The 21826-nt window shown below is 44.1% G+C and overlaps 1 protein-coding gene across 1 annotated transcript in view; it reads left to right on the top strand.

Moving 5' to 3' along the window:
• Positions 1-21826, top strand: part of mindy4b (MINDY family member 4B) — an 88723-nt gene that overhangs the window by 40024 nt on the left and 26873 nt on the right. The window contains exons 4-6 of the mRNA XM_048542815.1: positions 2072-2251; positions 13070-13189; positions 20215-20312. Coding sequence (XP_048398772.1) covers positions 2072-2251; positions 13070-13189; positions 20215-20312 — 398 coding nt within the window. The remainder of the gene's footprint in view (positions 1-2071; positions 2252-13069; positions 13190-20214; positions 20313-21826) is intronic.

The raw sequence follows: 21826 nt of genomic DNA on the forward strand, positions 1-21826 counted from the left end.
CAGAGGTAACATTTCGAGTCTAGTAACCCTTCCCAAAACGTTAACTCTGATTCCTCTTCACAGACTCTGCCAGACCTACTGAGCTCTTCCAGCAACTTCTGTTTTTTGTTTCTGATTTACAGCATTCTCAGCTGTTTTGGTTTTTGTGAGGAAATTTCCAGTGGAGTCTTCAGTTTCCCAGGAAATTCCCTCAGAGTCTGCTATGATGAGATTTCACAGGGCTGTCACAAATAACTCCCACCTATTTTTCAGGAATTATTACATGGCCAGTTGGAAAATTTGAGCTATTGGTTTGTTGGCAAAACAAACATAAAGTTTGATGAAGATTTCTACTTGTAGCAAGTTGTTTGTTGAAGCATTTTTAAACTGCACTAAACTATCATACTACATTCAGCCTCAAGTAGGATAACTTACAGCTGGAACATAATGGTGTATGACATGTCAGATCCCACTGCCAGGTTTAAAATCTTAAGGGTAATTTTGAATTTAGGTGACAAATCATTGACTTCAATGGGAATTAAACTGAGGAGAGATTAAGTTGGCTCCTGATCAACTAGCTCTTGTTTTACACTGGGGTCTAAATTCAACGTTACTTGATGCATAGAATGGAATCATGGTTTGAAAGCAGATCATTCAGCTCCATTGAGTGCACACTGACCCTCCAAAGAGCATCCCACCCCCATCCCATCCCTGAAACCTGGCATTCCCCATGGCAAACCCATTTAGCCTGCACAGCCTTAGACTCTATGGGGCAATTTTGCATGGCCAGTCTACCTAACCTGCACAACTTTAGACAGTTAGAGGAAGCTGGAGCACCCAGAGGAATCCCACACTCGCATAGGGAGAATGTACAAAACCCACACAGACATTCGTCCACAAGGGTGGAATTGACCCAGTTCCCCTGTGCTATGAGGCAGCAGTGCTAACCACTGAACCACCGTTTGCAGAGCACGTTCTCTCCATGTAAAAACACGTGTTGCTTGCTTAACCTAAAGAGAGCAATGAGAGTTGAATTTATGTAGCACCCAATCTGACAATCTCATGACTTCTCAGGAGTTAATTCCCAGCAACTGAAGTGCTCTTGCAGGTTATGCTACTGTTGTAATCGCACATTTCAACAACTTTGTCCACAGCAAACTCCAACAAGCAGTGTTGTGATGATCAAACAAATAGCTGTTTTTGTTCGTTATGTTAATCAAAAAATAAACATTGCTGGAGACACCAGGGAGAAATCTCCTGCTCTTCTTTGAAGTTGTGCCATGGAATGTTTTTAATGCCTGGCTGGGAGGGAGCTTGCTTGAAGATGACACTTCTGACAGTGCAATAGTGCTGTACTCAGAATTGGCAGGAAAGATTGTATTCTGGAGGCTGTACACCAAAGTAGTATGAGATGGGTAGCTAAATATGAGGGCACAAAGAAAGGCAATGATGTTTAATTGTAACAATTCATTTTGTTTTAAAAATGCTAGACAGTAAAGCAGTCTAGAAGTGAATCTCATATCATTTGTACGACACACTGGATATTCGACCTCAGTGATAAAATAGTCGATGCATTCCTGGCAGATTTTGCAAAGCGAAGTACTTCTGATTGCAAACGTCTTGTGATATCTGGCACTTTTGTTTTTCTCTCCCCACGGATTATCATTAAAAATTCAGTTCGGAGGTGAATGATGAGATTGGCTGCAGCTCAGATGCTTTCAGCTTGCTGTCCTCATCTGGAACAGTATGGGACAGGAGAGTCAAAGAATAGAGAATCTGTCTAGATTTCACCTATCACTCTGAAGTGCATCATCCCTGAGTGGTGATTCTTTTTTCTATGGAATTGCATAATGATGTGTTGCATGCCAAGATAACAGCAGGTTGTTCCACACAGGATTACTTTGAGATATTACAGGAGGAAGTTATAAGGAACCAGAGTGTAAGTATAACTCAATTTAAGTCGAGCGTAACAATTTTTTTCTGTGTTAATCTCTACTGAAACCCACGTTAAATTGTGTTCTGTAAAACTATTATCCAGTAGGACTTAGACAAGATACCAGTGTTAGAACTAATTTATTCTGTTCTTAAATAGAAGTATCCAGACAGCCGTAAGGTTGAGGATGAGAGTGAAGATGGAGCAGGGACACATCAGTCCAGCAGCATTAAATCTCGTAGTCACTTCACCGCCTTCAGTGTTCCGTATTGCGTCCCAAAAGCATTTGTTGTGTCTTCAAACTTAGGCAGCCTGCCCATCACACTGGAGACAGCAGTGGTAAGTCAATACACCCTGTGCGATTTTCTTCAATTGTGGATGAAACTTTATCGCATTTTAACAAAGGGTGAAACGTAATCTCAGTCCCAATGAGATACCACTTAGTGGCACAGAGCCTGCAATAGATGCTACCGGACAAAAGAAGGCTGAGAGTTCATTGTCTTCATGTTTCCCTTTAAAATGATACTACGTCAAAGCGGGATACTGGTTAAGTAGTCCTCAGCTGCCTTCATCCAAGGAAAGCCTGCCTAAGTAGCTAAAATGTCATTTTAATGGCAGTGCCCAAACAACAAAATGTTATGACAGTCTAACGTGCTTCTCTGATGGGTCAGTGAGCAAGAGGACAAACTCAGTCTGGAACTGTGCCATGGAGAGCATAACGGGAAGAATAATCCAAGATTCCGGTTCTGGGCAGCCTGTGTCATTGGTTGACAATCTCAAGTAGGTTGGTAACAATGTCTGGAAGCATACGCTTCTAGACTAGTCATGAAAGTGAATTCGTGGAGAGTGGCCAGTGAACGCTGTCACTGGAACATCAGCAGAAATTTCAGATGTGGCACTACTTTGTAGAAATGGGCTCCAGATTCAGGCTTCCCATTGACATCCTCCTGGTTCAATGGTGTTGTCTGCCCCAATAACTGGCGTAAGCAGTTTACAGCTGTAGGGGTTGCCATGGGCACAGAACATACACCAGACAGGAGCGCTTGACTGGGCAGATGAGGAAAAGTTGCTTCCTACCATGTGAGAATCTCAGACTAGAGGGCATGATCTCAGTGCAAAGAGTTTCCATTTAAGACAGGGATGTGGAGGAATTTCTTTTCTCAGAGTGGAGTGAACTTCTGAAATTGTTTACTGCGGTGGGTTGTTGAGGCTGGATCATTGAGTATATTAGATTAGATTAGATTAGATTCCCTACAGTGTGGAGACAGGCCCTTCAGCCCAACAAGTCCACACTGCCCCTTGGAGCATCCCACCCTAGACCCATCCCCCTATAACGCACACACCCCAAACACTACGGGCAATTTAGCATGGCCAATCTACCCAGCCTGCACATCTTTGGACTGTGGGAGGAAACCGGAGCACCCGGAGAAAACCCACGCAGACACGGCGAGAACGTGCAAACTCCACACAGTTACCCGAGGCTGGAATCGAACCCAGTTCCCTGCTAATGTGAGGCTGCAGTGCTAACCACTGAGCCACCGTGGCACCCATAACTGAGACACCGTGCCACCCGTACTGAGCCACCGTGTCGCCTATTCAACTATTCAAGGCTGAGATAGATTTGAGGACAAACAGGAGGCTGGAAGAACACAGCAGGCCAGGCAGCATCTGAGGAAAGGAACAGTCAATGTTTCAGGTATGAGCCTTCTTCAGGAAAGTCTGTTTACCTTAGATTCCAGCATCTGTAGTTTTTTTTGTCCCTAACTGAGGTAGAATTGTAATCAGGAAGGGAATCAAGGGTTATGGGGAAAGGACAGGAAAGTGCGGTTGAGGATTATCAAATGTGCCATGATTTCTTTGAATAGCAGAGGAGACTTGATGGGCCGAATGGCCTCCTTCTGTTCCAATGGCTAGTGGTCTTAGTTATGTGGAGTGTAAAAGGAGATAGTTGTGGTTGTTTATAGCAAACATCTCAGTCCTAGGGCATTGCAACAGAAATTCCCCAGAGTAGTGTCCTGGGCCCAACCATCTCAACCTAATTCATCAATGATCTTCCCTGTATCATAACATTAGGAGTGCCAGCATCTTTGTGACTGCTGAGCTATCGAAGTAGTCCATGTCTGTATGCAACAAGGCCTGGAAAATATCCAGGTTTGGGCAGATTAATAGCAAGTAGCATTCATGCCACACAGTGCCTGATAATGACCATCTCCAACAAAATCTAACAGTCTCTCCTTGATATTCAATGGAATTACCGACATTGAATTTCCCACTATCACTATACTGTGGTTTTCTATTGACTGTGTTTTGAACTACCATGCAAATACCAGGGCTACAAGAGCAGGTTGGACTTTGGGACCTCTGAGGTAAGTAATGCACCTCCTGACTCCCCAAAGCCTGTCCACCACCTACAAGGCACAAGTCAGAAATGTGATGAAATAATCTCCACTTGCCTGGTTAAGTGTGGCTCCAACAACACTCAAGAAGCTTAACACCACCCAGAATAAAGCAACCTGTTTGATTGACATCCCATCCACCATCTTATGCATTTGCTCCTTCACCACAGCGGCAGCAGTGTGCACCATTTACGTAGTGCACTGCAGTGACTTACCAAGCTTCCCTTGGTAGCAGTTGCTATCATAGTAACCTTTCCATATAGAGAGGTATGGGGTCAATAGAGCCATGGGAACACCCCATCTCCAAATTCCTCTGCAAGCTGCCTACTATCCTCATTTTGATTTATATTTAGTTTCTTCAACGTCGCTAGGCCAACGTCGAACAGCACCGCGGATATCCCTTCACTGGATGGATTGCAACTGTTCAATAAAGGAGCTCATGCTAATTTCTCAAGAGCAATGACTCCCAAACTCCCATTTCATGATTTAAAACCCTTCAGCAGGTTCCCTCCTCAGTCTTCTTTGTTTAAGAAAAATATCCACTCTGTTAATCATTTCCAAAATCATTCTTGTAAGTATTCTCTGCACCCTCTCCAGTGCCTCTATGGTGTGTTTATAAAATGGTGAGAATTTCACCCATCAATTTTACTCTAGGCAAGGTCTAGTGGGGAGGCAATGACCTAGTGTATTATTGCTAGACCTTTAATCCAGAAACTCGGGTTCTTTTCTGAGGATCCGGATTCAAATTCTGCTATGGCAGATAATGCAATTGGAATTCAATTTAAAAAATTGGAATTAAGAGTCTAATGTTCATCATGAATCCATTGTTGATTGTCAGGAAAACCCCTTCTGGTTCACTAATGTCCTTTTAGGAGGGAAACCTGTCTTCCTTACCTGGTCTGACTGACATGTGATTCCAGACTGAGCAATGTGGTTGACTCTTAACTGCCCTATGGACAATTAGGGATGGGTGATAAATATTGACTAGCCAGTGATGAAAAAAATGCCAGCTTAGCATAAATTTATTTTTCTAGAAATAAGATCTGATGACTTTTTTTATTGCCTTGATGACATATGGCACTCCATGTCTAGTGTTCTCTGTGCTTGTACTCAGAGATGCCACTATTCCTTGAACCTGCCATAAACTTGCACCTTCCAGGTAATAAACCAATGCTTTTCTTCATTTGGTTTCTAAATTTTTTTTATCCATTCATGGTAAGTGGGTGTTTCTGGCTGGGCAGCTCTTGAGAAGGTAAAGGTGAGCTGCCTTCTCCAACTGCTGCCGTCCGTGTGCTGTAGGAAGATCCACAATGCTGTGAGGGAATTCCAGAATTTTTGTCCGAGCAACAGTGAAGGAACTCTGATATATTTCCATGTCAGGATGGTGTGAGGTTTAGAGAGGAACTTCCAGTTGGTGGTATTTCCATGTATCTGCTACATGGTAGAGGTCATGCTTTTGGAAGGTGCTGTCTAAAGGTCCTTGGCAAATTTCTCCAGTGCCTCTTATTAGGGTACACACTGTTGCTACTGAGCATTGGTGGGGGAAGGAGTGGATGTTTGCTGCGCCAGTAAAACTTGCTTTGTTCTGAATGCACTGAAGACTTGCTCAACTCTTACCATGGTGCTTGGTGGAATTTAAATTCGATTAATTAATTAGTATCAGTAAATTAATAAACTAGTCTCAGCAGTGGTGACCATGAAGCTGTCTTCAACTTTTGCTAAAAACCCGTTAATCACAAATGTTCTTTAAGGAAAGGATATCAGCTTTTCCCCATGTGACTCCAGACCCACAATCATGTGGTTGTCCCATAACTGCTGTCTGAAATGGCCGAGCAAGTGAGAACAAAATAATAATAAAATAAAACAAAGAAAGATGAATGCTGGAGAAACTCAGCAGGTCTGGCAGCATCCATGGAGAGAGTAAGAAGAGTTAATGTTTCAAGTCCAGTGACCCTTCTAGCGTCCACACCCTCGGCGACTGTCTGTGTGGAGTTTGTACGTTCTCCCCATGTCTGGGTGCTCTGGTTTCCTCCGACTGTTGAAACCTCTGCAGGTCAGGTGGATTGGCCATGAGAAGGGAAGGTGGTTCTGGGTGGGATGCACTTTAGAGGGCTGATGTGGACTCGATGGGCCGAATGGCCTGTTTTCACTTGGTAAGGATTCTAATATAGGATGGTGATAAATTAATCCTTTTAGTAACTAAATATATACAGTGCTTTTCACAGCTGAAAGACATTCTAAAGATCTTTATGATCTCCCAAGTACTTTTGTTTCAATGTATCATTGCTGTTGTAATATGGGAAATGCAACTGCTAATCTACACACTGCAAAGCCCCACATTGAGCACAATGTGTTAAGGACTGGATAAGCTGCTTTTATGGTATTGATTGAGGAATAGATCTTGATCAGCATCGCCCTGTTCTTCAAAACTGTACTGTGGGTTTTTTTTTACTTTTGAGGACAGAACAATCCTCAGTTTATTGGAGATAATGGGAACTGCAGATGCTGGAGATTCCAAGATAATAAAATGTGAGGCTGGATGAACACAGCAGGCCAAGCAGCATCTCAGGAGCACAAAAGCTGACGCCTCGGGCCTGGACCCTTCATCAGAGAAGGGTCCAGGCCCGAGGCGTCAGCTTTTGTGCTCCTGAGATGCTGCTTGGCCTGCTGTGTTCATCCAGCCTCACATTTTATTACCTCAGTTTATTGTCTTGTTTAAAAGAAGACACCTCTGATGGTGTAACACTCCTTCAGTCACTCAGTGTCAGCTTTTAGATGTTTATTCTTAAATTTTTCAGTGAGACTTGAAATCATGAGCTTTTGCCTCATGGATGAAAGTGTTCTACCAAACACACTGCAACTGACAAAGCAGGCTTTTTGGTCTATCGTTCATGTATTGTCTAATTGAATTAGCATCTTGGGATTGGAAGCTAAGCCCTGACTTATACTATAAAGACAGAGCAATTCTCAATTCTTGCAAAAATATTCAAGAAGGACAGAATCTGGAAGTCACATCTCTGAACATAACACCTACCATTTTACAAGGGACAGGGTAATCTGGGGTGGGTTCTAATTTCCACGCCACTGGTTCGTGGAGGAAATTGCACATCTTAAACGCTGTTCTGACTTTCACTACTGGGAGGTCTGAAATGTGACTTCAGCACACGTATAAATGGTAACAGGTAATCTAAAACTGCCAGAAATCTTTGGTGAGATGGGATACCCCTCAGGAGAATAAGGTATCTTTTTGGATATTGTCCCAGGACATATTTAGGAAAGTCAAATGCCCTTTAAGAAAAGAACGCTGCCCTTTGAAAACGGGAAGATGCCCTCAGGGAGTGCCATAAGTAGACTTGAAAGTGTGTGAATAGGGAATAAACAGGATGAAACTATCCAGCTCATAGGAGCTGGAAAGAGAACTGTAAAATGGAGCTGTGAATAAAACTGTCAAAAGGAACTATCGAAAGTAAGGTTAAAGGCATTTCAAACCTCTGACCTTTAAATATTTTAAGAAATATCTGCCACATTAAAAAAGAATCAGTGCTTACTACTTCATTCTACTTATTAATATAATCCTTAGAAGTAAAATTACAGGACTGATCTGCATGACTGATTTCATAACCCTTCATTATTATTACGACATGTCGGTCAGTTCACAGTTTCGATGACAGCTCCAAATGCTTATGTATTCTTTAAAGAAGAATTAAGACTTGCAATTGTTGGTTCTTACAATGGATTGAAGGAGGGTAAATGTCACGTTTCTGGTTATCTGTTTGAGTTACTTTGAAGTAGTGAATTCATCAAAGGGCATCTAATCACTCAATTTAATCTCAGCAAGGATCCTGATGTCTGTTCTTTGTGGATACAGAGTATGTTGGCATGGTAGCTGTAAAGACAAAAGGCAGTGGAGGCAAGGGTTGGCATGAACAAAGAAAATTACAACACAGTCACAGGCCCTTCAGCCCTCCAAACCTGCACCAATCCAGATCCTCTATCTCAACCTGTCATCTATTTTCCAAGGATCTTTATCCTTCTGCTCCCTGCTTATTCATGTATCTGTCTAGATACACCTTAAATGATGCTATCGTGCCCGCCTGTACCACCTCCACTGGCAACGTGTTCCAGGCACCCACCACCCTCTGCGTAAAGAACTTTCCACCCATATCTCCCTTAAACTTTTCCCCTCTCACCTTGAAATTGTGACCCCTAGTAATTGAGTCCCCCACTCTGGGAACAACTTTCTTACTATCCACCCTGTCTATACCTCTCATGATTTTATTGACCTCAGTCAGGTCCCCTCCCAACCTTTATCTTTCTAATGTACATAATCCTAATCTACTCAACCTCTCTTCATAGCTAGTGCCCTCCATACCAGGCAACATTCTGGTGAACCTCCTCTGCACCCTCTCCAAAGCATCCACATCCTTTTGGTAATGTGGCAACCAGAAATGTACGCAGTATTCCAAATGTGGTCAAACCAAGGTCCGATACAACTGTAACATGAGTTGCCAACTCTTGTACTCCAGACCCCATCCGATGAATGAAAGCATGCTGTATGCCTTCTTGACCATTCTATCGACCTGCGTTGTCACCTTCAGGGTACGATGGACCTGAACACCCAGATCTCTCTGTGCATCAATTTTCCCCAGGGCTTTTCCATTTACCATATAGTTCGCTCTTGACTTGGATCTTCCAAAATGCATCACCTCGTATTTGCCTGGATTGAACTCCATCTGCCATTTCTCCGCCAAACTCTCTAATCTATCTATGTTCTGCTGCATTCTCTGACAGTCCCCTTCACTATCTGCTACTCAAGTGCCATCTTCAAACTTGTTAATCAGACCATCTATACCTTCCTCCAGATCATTTCTGTAAATCACAAACAACAGTGGTCCCAACACGGATCCCTGTGGAACACCACTGGTCACAGTTTTCCATTTTGAGAAACTCCCGTCCACTACAACTCTCTATGTCTTGTTGCCCAGCCAGTTCTCTATGCATCTAGCTAGTACACCCTGGACCCAATGCAACTTCACTTTCTCCATCAGCCTACCATGGGGAACCTTTTAAAGCACCTAACTGAAGTCCATGTATATGACATCTACAACCCTTCCCTCGTCTATCAACTTTGTCACTTCCTCAAAGAATTCTATTAAGTTGGTAAAGCACGACCTTTCCTGCACAAAACCATGCTGCCTATCACTAATAAGCCCATTTTCTTCCAAATGTAAATAGATCCTATCCCTCAGTATCTTCTCCAACAGCTTCCCCACCACTGATGTCAGGCTCACCGGTCTATAATTACCTGGATTATCTGAGCTACCTTTCTTAAACAAGGGGACAACATTAGCAATTCTCCAGTCCTCCGGGAGCTCACCCGTGCTCAAGGATGCTGCAAAGATATCTGTTAAGGCCCCAGATATTTCCTCTCATGCTTCCCTTAGCAACCTGAGATAGATCCCATCTGGACCTGAGTCCACCCTAATGCCTTTTAGAGTACCCAACACTTCCCCCCTCCTTATTCTGACTTGACGTAGAGTAATCAAACATCTATCCCTAACCTCAACATCCGTCATGTCCCTCTCCTCAGTGAATACCAATGCAAAGTACTCGTTAGGAATCTCACTCATTTTCTCTGACTCCTCGCATAACTTCCCTCCTTTGACCTTGAATGGACCAACCCTTGCTCCTTTTGTACGAATAAAAGGCTTTGGAATTTTCCTTAATCCTGTTTGCTGAAGATATTTCATGACCCCTTTTATCCCTCTTAATTCTTTGTTCCAGATTGGTACTACTTTCCTAATATTCTTCCAAAGCTTTGTCTGTTTTCAGTTGCCTAGATGTTATGTACGCTTCCTTTTCAGTCTTTGCTAGTCTCACAATTTCACCTGTCATCCATGGTTCCCTACTATGCTCTTTCTATCCCTCATTTTCACAGGGACATGTCTGTTCTGCACTCTAATCAACCTCTCTTTAAAAGCTTCCCACATACAAATGTGGATTTACCCTCAATCAGCTGCTCCCAATCCACATTCCCTAGGTCCTGCTGAATTTTGCTATAGTTGGCCTTCTCCCAGTTTAGCACCCTTCCTTTAGAACCACTTTCGTCTTTGTCCATGAGTATTCTAAAACTTACGGAATTATGATCACTATTCCCAAAGTAATCCTCTACTGAAACTTCAACCATCTGGCCAGGCTCATTCCCCAACACCAGGTCCAGTATGGCCCCTTTCCGAGTTGGACTATTTACATACTGCTCTAGAAAAGCCTCCTGGGTGCTCCTTACAAATTCTGCTCCATCTAAACCTCTCACACTAAGTGAATCCCAGTCAATGTTGGGAAAATTAAAATCTCCCATCACCACCACCCTGTTGCTTCTACATCTTTCTGTAATCTGTCTATATATTTGTACCTCAATCTCATGCTTGCTGTTGGGAGGCCTGTAGTACAGCCCCAACATTGTTACCGCACTCTTCCTATTTCTGAGCCCTGCCCATATTGCCTCACTGTTTGAGCTCTCCATGGTGCCCTCCTTCAGCACAGCTGTGATATCCTCTTTGACCAGCAGTGCAACTCCTCCACCACTTTTACCTCCCTCTCTATCCTGCCTGAAGTATCTGAGTCCTGGGATATTTAGTTGCCAATCTTGTCCTTCCCTCAACCAAGTCTCAGTAATCGCAATAACATCATACTCCCAGGTGCCAATCCAAGCCCTAAATTAATCTGCCTTACTTAATACACGTCTCGCATTACAACAAATGCACCTCAGGCTTCTGTATCTTTGCGTTCATCATCTGCTCTCTGCCTACTCTTCCCCTTAGTCACACTGACTTCACTATCTAGTTCCTTACAGGCTTTGGTTACTACCTCCTTACTGTCCACTAACCTCCTCATTTGGTTCCCATTCCCCTGCCACATTAGTTTAAACCCTCCCCAAAAGCATTAGCAAAAGCACCCCTTAGGACATTGGTTCCAGTCCTGCCCAGGTGTACACTGTTCGATTTGTAATAGTCCCATCTCGCCAAGAACCAGTCCCATTGTCCCAAAAATCTGAGCCCCTCCCTCCTGCACCATCTCTCAAGCCACTCATTTATCCTGCCTATTCTTTCATTTCTACTCTGACTAGCATGTGGCACTGGTAGCAATCCTGAGATTACTGTCTTTGAGGTCCTACTTTTTAACTTGGCTCCTAACTCCCTAAATTCTGTTTGCAGGACCTCACCTCATTTATTACCTATATTATTGGTGCCTATACGCACCATAACAGCTGGCTGTTCACCCTCCCCCTTCAGAATGTCCTGCAGTTGATTGGAGACATCCCCGACCCGTGCGCCATTTGGAAGTCTCATTTTCAACCACAGAACAGCCTATCTACTCCCCTTACAATCGAATCCCCTATGACTATAGCCCTTCTACTATTTTTCCCACCCTTCTGTACAGCAGAGCCAGCCACGGTGACATGAACCTGGCTGCTGCTGCCTTCCCCTGGTAAGCCATCTCCCCCAGCAGTATCCAAAACAGTATACCTGTTTTGGAGGGAGATGACTGTGGGGACACCTGCACTGCCTTCCTGCTCTTTCTCTGCATTTTGGTCACCCATTCCCTTTCTCCCTCAGCGATCCTAATCTGCGGTATGACCAATTTGCTGAACATGCTATCCACAACTTGCTCAGCATCGAGGATGCGCCAAAGTGAGTCCATCAGCAGCTCCAGAGCCGTCATGCGGTCTAACAAGAGCTGCAGTTGGACACACTACCTGTATGATATCAGCCGCGTCCCTGAGCTCCCACATTGAGGAAGAGAAGCACAACACGGGTTTGGGGTCTCCTGCCATTTTTACTCCTAAGCTTAGCTTAGTCCTACTATAATATCAAATAATAGATAAAGGAAATGAAAACATTTTTACCAAATCACTCTACTTACCAACACACAATACAAAAAAGAAAAACCTTACCTTATCAACACACTACAGAGTCTTTTCAGAGGAGGAGGGTGGGTGGGAGGCACTACATGTGTAGTGTCTCGGGCTTAGCCACTGCCCAAATATATCAGTTGACTCACCTTCCCAGGGTGCAGTTTCACTGCTCCCACTCAGCTCAGCTGCCAAAATGAAGAACTTACCTTCCCAGCAGCCCCCGGTCCTCGCTCTCACCGTGATAGGGTTAGGGTTAGGGTTAGGGTTAGGGTGAGGGTTAGGGTTTGGGTTAGGTTAGGGTTAGGGTTACAGTTAGGGTTCGGCTGCTGCTGCAAAAATGGAGTTGGCACAAAGTTGGCAGCAGGCTATAGAGCCACAGGGATAGGTAGAGGGGCATACTTTGACATAGAGGGCATGAAGGCCCAGGGGATAAGTTGAAGAGCATAGGTTGGAATGTAGGATATGAGGGCCATGAAGTTTGGTTGGGCACATGATGTGGCATGGTTTGACAGGGAAGCAACATAGGGATTGTGTGGATGGTGAGGGGGCACAAGAGGTGAGGGCCGGAGCACAGTTTCAGGTTTCAAAGTGTTTTTCTTTTGAACTTTGCCACAGTGCCAGAGCACCAAAGGTGTCAGCCAAACCTGCCAGTTCAACACAGCACCTCATAATAACTCCCAGATAACACAACCTGTCCTAAACACGAATTCACAATTTACCCAGGTCACATTTTCAAAGTTGAGAATCACCTAAAATCTTTACTTGGGACCTAAGAGTGAAAATCCAGGCCCCAGGTATAAAATGAATCTCTGCTGTGTTATGACTTGCGGTTTCATTTCAACACAGGCGCTGCGGAAGGCTCTGTTTGGGACAGCATTTCAAGTTTTCAATTACGAATGGAAGAAATCCCACTTTAAATTCCGAGATCCCTATTCAGATCTGGCATATGCGCTGCAGGCAGAGAGGGTGAGTAAAATTGTACAAAGTCTTTTGGTTTTATTGAGTTGTCCATGAGCCTCCACACAAAGAAACCCATCTCCATGTCTAAAGCCATAAACCTAGACTACCATCCACAATTTAAAACAAAGGAGTCTGACATGGAATTTGTGTGTCACTCTCATGCCCCACAGTTGTTTACCCCATCCCTAAATGCCTTTGAACTGAGCAGCTTGATAGGCTATTTTAGAGGGCAGTTAAGAGGCCACAACCTTGCTGTGGGTCTGGAGTCACATGTAGGCCAGACCAGCTAAGCATGTCAGATTTCCCTCCCTAAATGAAAGATTTTTATGACGATCATTGAGAATTTTGTGTTCAGCACTTTTGAGACCCATGGCAGAATCTTGTAGGCAACGTAGGCTATGGTGAGACTTACAGTAGAATTGCACGAGAAATCTGGCGAGGCCTGTCTTGACATTGGGAACAATTTGCCTCATCTTTTATACGAAGCCAAGCTGTGAGGCAAACTGCTCACTAAACAGTGGCAGTTGCCCATTCAGAGGGTTTTTAGCTCTTTAAACATCTTATCCAAATGCACCCTAAACAAGCTGGACATTGAGAAATCTCATCATGGAACTCTGAGTGGGTATCTGGTGACTCAGCTGTGAGTGGCCTTCCTGTTTTCCAGCACTAATTGGCATTAATCGAGGGGTGATCCTCAGATACCAACCGTGAACACCCACCTTGTCCAGAGACATTGGCATTTGACAACTGTCAGCCCTTACAACCATCATGGCACCTTTCCAATCCATTTGCAGGCTGCTTCTCTTGCAGGGTACCAAGGAGCCAATGGCCTAGTGGTACTATTGCTAGGCTATTAATCCAGAACCTCAGCTATTTTCAGGGGACCTGGGTTGAAATCCTGGCACATGGTAGACTTTGACTTTTTTTCAATAAAGAATCTGGAATTAAACATCTAAAGATGACAAGAAAATCATTGTTGGTTGTTGGAAAATCCCATCTCAGGAATTGCCATCCTTACCTAGTCTGGCTTACATGTGACTGCAGACCCACAGCAATGTGGTTAAGTCTGAGCCCTCGGGGCAGTTAGGGATGGACAACAAATGCTGGCTTATTGAGGCACCCACATCCCGTGAATGAATTAACAAAAAAGGCAGCTGTAAGAACACTTTGAAAACAGGAGCAGACAACCAATATGTGGTTTGGAACAGACTGCATCTCAGTGATGACAAGTACCCTCCTAGCATCACTTGCATAGCACCTACCTGCCTGCTTGCAACCTCCATGCCTTACCTCGTCATGGTGTTCCATTCCTGTTAGCAGGTTAACAGAGGCAATGGGTATTAGTGCTGCCTTATTGATGTTGTGCTCTTTCACACTGACTCGCAAACAGGTCACTTGTCTTACTCGCCGTTGGGCATCTTTATGAACAGCACTCCAAAATGTCAACTTAACTCCCCCCAACTCCCTCAACATGCCAGCTGCCTGCGTGGCAAACACAAGGCACTTGTGTTGTACCAAACAGCCATATTAGAAACCAGGTGGGGTTTAGCCCTCTGTCCAGACAGGGTGGGGAGGGGGCGCTGTTGGGTCAACGGGCCCCATTACCATTATTCACAGACACAGTCCAGCATAGTCCCTCAGCCTGCCCACTGACCTGTCTCTGTCATGTTCGAGCGGCTCGGAGAATGTACCTGATGACCAGGCAGATACTGGAGGGCTGTTACTAGCCAAATGGGTCTTGGTAAGAAGCCAAAGGTGGATGTAGGAGGAGCAAAGCTGACAGCAGTCCCAGCAACAAGATGTCAAGGATGTGGTGCTCTGGAGGGAGACAAAACCACAGGCCTCCTCAGGACACGTGGGGTCTGCAGCAAGAACATTTTAAGCCCATTCTCCGTTTGCTGGGGATATGGAAGGCACAGTGATGATTCAGGGCTGTATTGACCTGAATCCTGCAGGAGAGGGGGACCATTCTCTTCCAGTTGCTATGAAGGTCACTGTCGTTTGAGGTTTTATATAACTCACTCCTTCCAGAGATGGGTAACTGCGCGGATCTCTCAGTTAGACTCTCACAAATCTATCAGGACAGTGACTGATGCCATCTCTACAAGGTCACACTAAGATGTAGCTATGGACAGATAAACTGTGTGGCCTGGAGGTTAAACAGCAATAAGGGTGTGAGGTTGGGGTTGTAGGTCCAAGGGAAGTGCCAACAAAGCTGAATATACACCATGACCTGTGTGGCTTGGTGACTGCTGTGCCATTATGTTGTTGGTGAGGGGCAATGCTGCGTGCCAATGAAAGGCTGAGTGCACCATGGCATTTTAAAGATGGCACAGATGCAAAGGATGCTGCTTTCTCAGAGGCTATCTGGCAAATGGTGAGTTGTTCCAGGAATGATGCATGAAAGCATGTGGCTAGAATCAGGGACTGCATCGGGCGTACAGGTAGTCAATGAGTTTGGTAAAATACAATGAGAAATATCACTGGACCTCCCCCGATAAAAAACCCCTCTAAAATAAAATCAATAGAGCTCGCTCTTTGCCCAAAAGAGTGACATCAGACTCAGCCCTAGCTTTCAACTCAAGAACTGTCATCAACTTAAACAACTTAAACAACACCAGCATCAATGGTAGGATTCAAACCCCATGCCCCAAATAATTAGCCTGGGCTTCTAGATGCTAAACCAGTGACATTACTGCTATGCCACCATCTCTGTAGGTAAATGTTCAACTTCATGCTGGAGTGTTAATTTATGTTATGGCTTGGTTGCCATCATAGGAACTTATTTGATTTTCATTTCAATTCATTCAGAATGCCAGATTTACAATCTGTCATGACCACAGATCCTATACCCTGACAGCTTATGGACAAATCAAACTCTTAAATTCCAACATTTATTCCTTAAAGAGGACTGATACAACCAGAGTAACCACAAATATAAATTCAGTGACTCTTTGGACACACAGACCCTGGAATTTCACACCTGATGAAGCTTCATAGGGATGTAATCTCCTGGGCAGACTGACCATAATGGGAGAAAAGACCACAGTCTAGGTGAAAGACATTACTGTTTCAAGGATACTCAAGATCCGGGGTTGAAAAGGGTGTGCAAGTCTGGTCTACGTGGACTAGTTTTCAAAGGTGTGTGAGTGAGCTGAGGTGCTCATGCGTGCCAGTGAACTAAGGTGCCAGGTATATGAGCCTGGGTTCAAGCACTAGTGTGCATGAATGTCACTATTCACCCTAACGTTGAAGGTAAAAGCATTCCCTTATTCTAAGCACTAGAAGGAAACAGGACTAAGGAGTACTCTCTCTGAGCACTGCCAACTAACCACAGTCAAAGTGATTCAGGATTTTGAATAACCTGCAAAGCTAATAATCCTGAGATCAACTGTTAATGTTCCACTATTTACTTTTCAGAAACAGCCCAGTGGGACTGAACTCTTTACAGGGTCACTGAGTCTTCAGCCCAACCAGTCCAAGCTGAACATAATCCCAAACTAGTCCTACCTGTCTGCTCCTGGCGCATATCCTCCAAACCTTTCCTATTCATGTACTTTCCAAATGTCTTTTAAACGCTGTAATTGTACCACTTCCTCAGAAAGCTCATTCCACACTCAAACGACCCTCTGTGTGAAAAAATTGCCCCCAGGTCTTTATTAAATCTCTTTCCTCTCACCTTAAAAATGAACACCCCCCTTGTCTTGAAATCCTCATCCTAGGAAAAAGACACCTACCCTATTAACGCTATCTATATCCCACATAATTTTGTAAATCTCTATAATGTCACATCTAAACCTCCTACACTCCAGTGAAAAAAGGCCCAGCCTAGTCAGCCTTACTTCAGAACTCAAACCTTCCATAACCAGCAACATCCTGGTAAATCTCTTCTCAACTCTCTCCAGCTTAATAACATCCTTCCTATAACTGGGTGACAAGAACTGGACACAGTATTCCAGAAGAGGCCTCACCAATGTCCTGTACAACATCAATATGACTTCCCAATTCCTATACTCAAAGGTCTGAGCAATGAAGGCAAGATTGCTGAACATCTTTTTAACCACCCTGTCAATATGTGATGCAAACTTCAAAGAATTACGGCCCTAGGTCTCTTTGTTCTACAACATCATCCAAGGCCCTACCATAAATTATATAAGTCCTACTCCCGTTTGTTTTATCAAAATGCAACACCTTGCATTTATCCAGATTGAACTCTATTTGCCATTTTTTTAGCCCATTGACCCATTTGATCAAGATTCTTTTGTAATCTTGGAAAATCTTCTTCACTGTCTACCATGCCACCACTTTTGATGTCATCTGCAAATTTACTATCTCTGACATTTATCTTTTCTTTGGACTCACGTTTAACTTCTAATCTGTGTGTAAGTTTGTTATTATTTCTCCTCCTGCTTAATAACTGGAAAACTCACTCTTTCTGTTCCCTCAAGGATGCTTGGCTTGATTCGTTCGGTTTAGAAACTTGAATTTAAAATCAGGAACAGCAACAAAAGAAGGTGGCACAGTGGCTCAGTGGCTAGCACTGCTGACTCACAGCGCCAGGGATCCTGGGTTCAATTCTACCCTCGGACCACTGTCTGTGTGGAGTTTGTACATTCTCCCTGTGTCTGCTTGGGTTTCTTTCAGGTGGTCTGGTTTTCTCCCATAGTCCAAAGATGTGCAGTCTAGGTGGAGTGGCCATGCTAAATTGTCTGTTGTGTTCAGAGGTTTGTACATTAGGTGGGGTATAGGGCAGATGAGTTTGGATGGGTGCTCTGAGGGTTTGAATTGGAATCCCTACAGTGTGGAAACAGGCCCTTTGGCCCAACAAGTCCACACCAAACCTCAGAGCATTCCCCCTATAACCCACCTAATCTACACTTGCCGAACACTATGGGCAATTTAGGATGGCCAATCCACCTAACCTGCACTTCTTTGGACTGTGAGAGGAAACCGGAGCACTCGGAGGAAATCCACGCAACATGGGGAGAACGTGCAGACTCCACACAGACAGTCGCCCGACACTGGAATTGAACCCGGGTCTCTGGCGCTGTGAGGCTGCAGTGCTAACCGCTGTGCCACCGTGCTGTTTGTGTGGACTTGTTGGGCTGAAGGGCCTGTTTCCACACTGCAGGGATTCTATGACAAATTAATTTGGGTCTGGGAGAATGGTATCCACAAGGGTAGGGATCCTTTGTGAACCAACCTTGTTGTGATCAAACAAGAGGGTAGGTGAATTAAGAAGGAAAGTCTGTTCCTCAACCCTCATCTGGGAATTTAACCATTTGGGGGTATCCTGCCTGGAATCATAATAACTTGGGGAACATTGCCCAGGGCCTGCTGTATCAATTCAGCTAACAAACTGAAGTGCTCGTGAGGGCAACTCCCACTTTACTTAATTCATAGATGCTATGGAAGACCATTCAGTTCTGCAAGCGTGTTCTACCATTCAATTACCGAGCACTGATGATCTTTACCTTGAGTCACGTGCCTTTGCTCTGCATTCCTTCATATCCTTTGCTGATAAAAATCTGTCTATCTCAGTGTTAAAAGTTCCAATGGTCCTTTAGCAATCACAAAAACATTGGGAAGAGAGTTCCACGCTTCCATTTTTCTATGTGTGGGAAAGCGATTGTGAATTCCATCCTAAATGGCCCAGCTGTAATTTTAAGTGTCACTAGAACAAGTAAAAAAGTGATTTATATGGATCTAAGGGAAGGTGATGGCCTAATCGTATAATTGCTAAACAGTTAAACCAGCGACCCAGATAACATTCAGGGGAGCTGGGTTCAAATCCCACCAGGACTGATGGTATAATTTGAATTCAACACAAATCTGGAATTACGAGTTTAATGATGACCATGAAACCGTTGAGGAAAAAATCCATGAGGTTTGCTAATGTCCTTTAGGGAAGGAAACTGCTGTCCTTACCTGATCTGGACTACATGTGACTCCAGACTCACAGCTTTATGGCTGACTCTCAATTGCCCTCTGGATGATCAATAAATGCTCTCATCCTGCGAATGAATAAAAAGGAAAGCCAGGATAGCATGTGGCATGGTCAGCAATCTGATTCAATTGATCTTGGATAATATGAGGGCATGGAAATGGACCTCTTGGATCAACCAGTCCAAATAACCTCTTTTAAGGATGTTATTACGCTCTGGAACATGAGGTACACGAACCTAGGCCTCCTGGCTCAGAGTAGAGACACTCCCATTGTGCCACAGATCCCATGGCTTAACCAGTCTGTGCTGACGTAGTTAGTTCCTTTGATTTCCTTCCTATATTTTCTCATCTGTATCTAACATTGCAGCCTTTTCCTTTGCCCTCAACCACTTTCCATATATTGCATCAATACAATTCATTTCGACAAGTGTCAACTTCCACATTGTTTAGGAAATAATTTTTTTCAGAATTTCCATGTCTGTGTCTGTTTCCTCTGAGTACTCAGTTTCTTCCCACAGTCCAAAGAAGTGCAGGTTAGGTGGATTGATCGTGCTAAATTGCCCATAGTGTCCAGGGATGTGCAGTTTAGCAGGTGCAGGTGGACTAGCCATGGGGAAATGCAGGGTTTTAGGGACGGGCTGGTTCTTGTTTGGATGCTCTTCAGAGGTTGTGTGGACTCAGTGGGCTGAATGGCCTGCTTCTGCTCTGTGGGTATTCTATGATTCGCCAGGCCTGCTCTGCCCATTTAAACAGATCGTGGTCTGGAAGCCATCTAGCCCCACGATCTCCACATCCCTTAATGTCATTAGTTTCCAGAAATCTATTGACTTCTGCCTTGGATCTATGCAATGATTTACTTTCCACAGCCCTCAGTGATGGAGAATTTCCAAAAGTCGCTGCCTTCTGAGTGAAGCGTCTGAATCCCAAATGGCCTGTTCCTCATTGTGAGACCATGTCCCTCTATTCTAGACTCACCATCCAGCAGAAACAGCTAACATTATGTTTAGTGAGATTAGTAGGACTGTAATGTGTAAAATAATGCTGATAATATTGATGTTTGATAAAATTATTCATTCTCTTTGAAGGGTGGCATCAGATCTATTCAGATGGCAGTGCAAGCATATATTCTCAAGTACCTGCTGTTCACCCGAAACAGTGACTTGGAAAGCCAGAATATTAAGTGGTAAAATAAAGCTCTCATCTTGACTTATTAGGTCAATGTTTAAGAATAATTGTGAAATGTTATTTGTTGGACGTTCTTCAGAGTTTGTGCGGACTCAATGGGCTGAATGGCCTGCTTCTGCTCTGTGGGGATTCTATGATTTATCAGGCCTGCTCTGCCTATTCAAACAGATCGTGGTCTGGAAGCTCTTTATCCCCACAATCTCCACATCCCTTGACGTCATTAGCTTCCAGAAATCTATTGACTTCTGCCTTGAATCTATTCAATGACTTACTCTCTACAGCCCTCTGAAAGACACACCTGAATCCTCGATCCTAGGTATGTTATTGGATGCTTTCAATGAGTTTTGAGATGCTTTGATCCCAGCTGAGGAAGGGGTTTTGCTTAAGTCCCAAGGGAAGACTGCAGGGACCATGCGGGCAGCTCACTGGAGAAACTTAGCAGGGACTGAAATAAGTGTCATACTGGACATTAACTCTGTTTCTCTCCCCACAGCTACTGGCAGATCTGCTGAATTTCTCCAGTATTCTCTGTGTTTGTTTCAGATTTCCAGTGTCTGCAGTATTTTGCTTTGGGCACCATTAGAGCAATGGCTGTTCGAGGGGAGTACATCGCAAACAGGAATATATTAGAACTAACACCACCAACCCTCCTGCATTAACGTGCAAGCCCAAGGATTAAATATAAATCTCTCGTGAGCAACACAGAAGGGAAAAAAAGAAAGCTTAGTCAATCTGCAGAATTCTTTACTGTAGAGAGCTATGGATGCCGGATCACTAAGTATATTCAAGGTAGAAGTAGATTTTTGATCCCTAAGGGAATCAAGGGTTATGAGGAAAAGGCAGGAAAGTGCAGTTAAGGATTATCTGATCAACCATGATTTAGCTGAGTGACTGTGTAGCCGCTCAGTGAGTTTGTTCACATCCAGTAAAGAAAGTCACGGCCATGCTTGGACCTTGGAAGACCCCAGGAGGCATTAATGGGAACAAGGGTCATGATGTCATTGAATGGCAGAGCAGACTTGATGGGCTGAATGGTCTATTTCTATTCACTTTTCTTACAGTCTTATAGTGAAGGCTCATTTGTTCTGCATTTTCATTGATCATTTTAGTTTATTGGGTGGTAAAAGCATCAAAAACAGGGTGGGGACATAAAATGACTCTTTGTTGGGGGGGTGCAGGTGAGAAGTCATGCGATGAAGCCTCCAGAAATATGTCCACCCTTAAATTGGCGAACGTGGCTAGAATCAGAGCAAGGAGATAAGGGGTTGCAGGAGGTAGAGGTGCCCTTGAAAGCTAGGTTTGTGCCAGGGACTGGTAGGCAGTGCTTGACAACCAGTCAAATGGCCTCTTGGCAGCATCAAAGCTGCAGGACTGGCCTGCACCACTGTGTGACAGAAGGATGGGTATCTATTGGCAATGGAGCAGGAATTGTATTCATTTCCCTGCCGTCAAAAACAGCTGAGTGCCCAAAAGGAGTGACTTGGCAGCCATCCCAAGCTTAAGAAACCTCTC

This window comes from Stegostoma tigrinum, chromosome 14, assembly GCF_030684315.1.
Source record: "Stegostoma tigrinum isolate sSteTig4 chromosome 14, sSteTig4.hap1, whole genome shotgun sequence".
Lineage (NCBI taxonomy): Eukaryota > Metazoa > Chordata > Chondrichthyes > Orectolobiformes > Stegostomatidae > Stegostoma > Stegostoma tigrinum.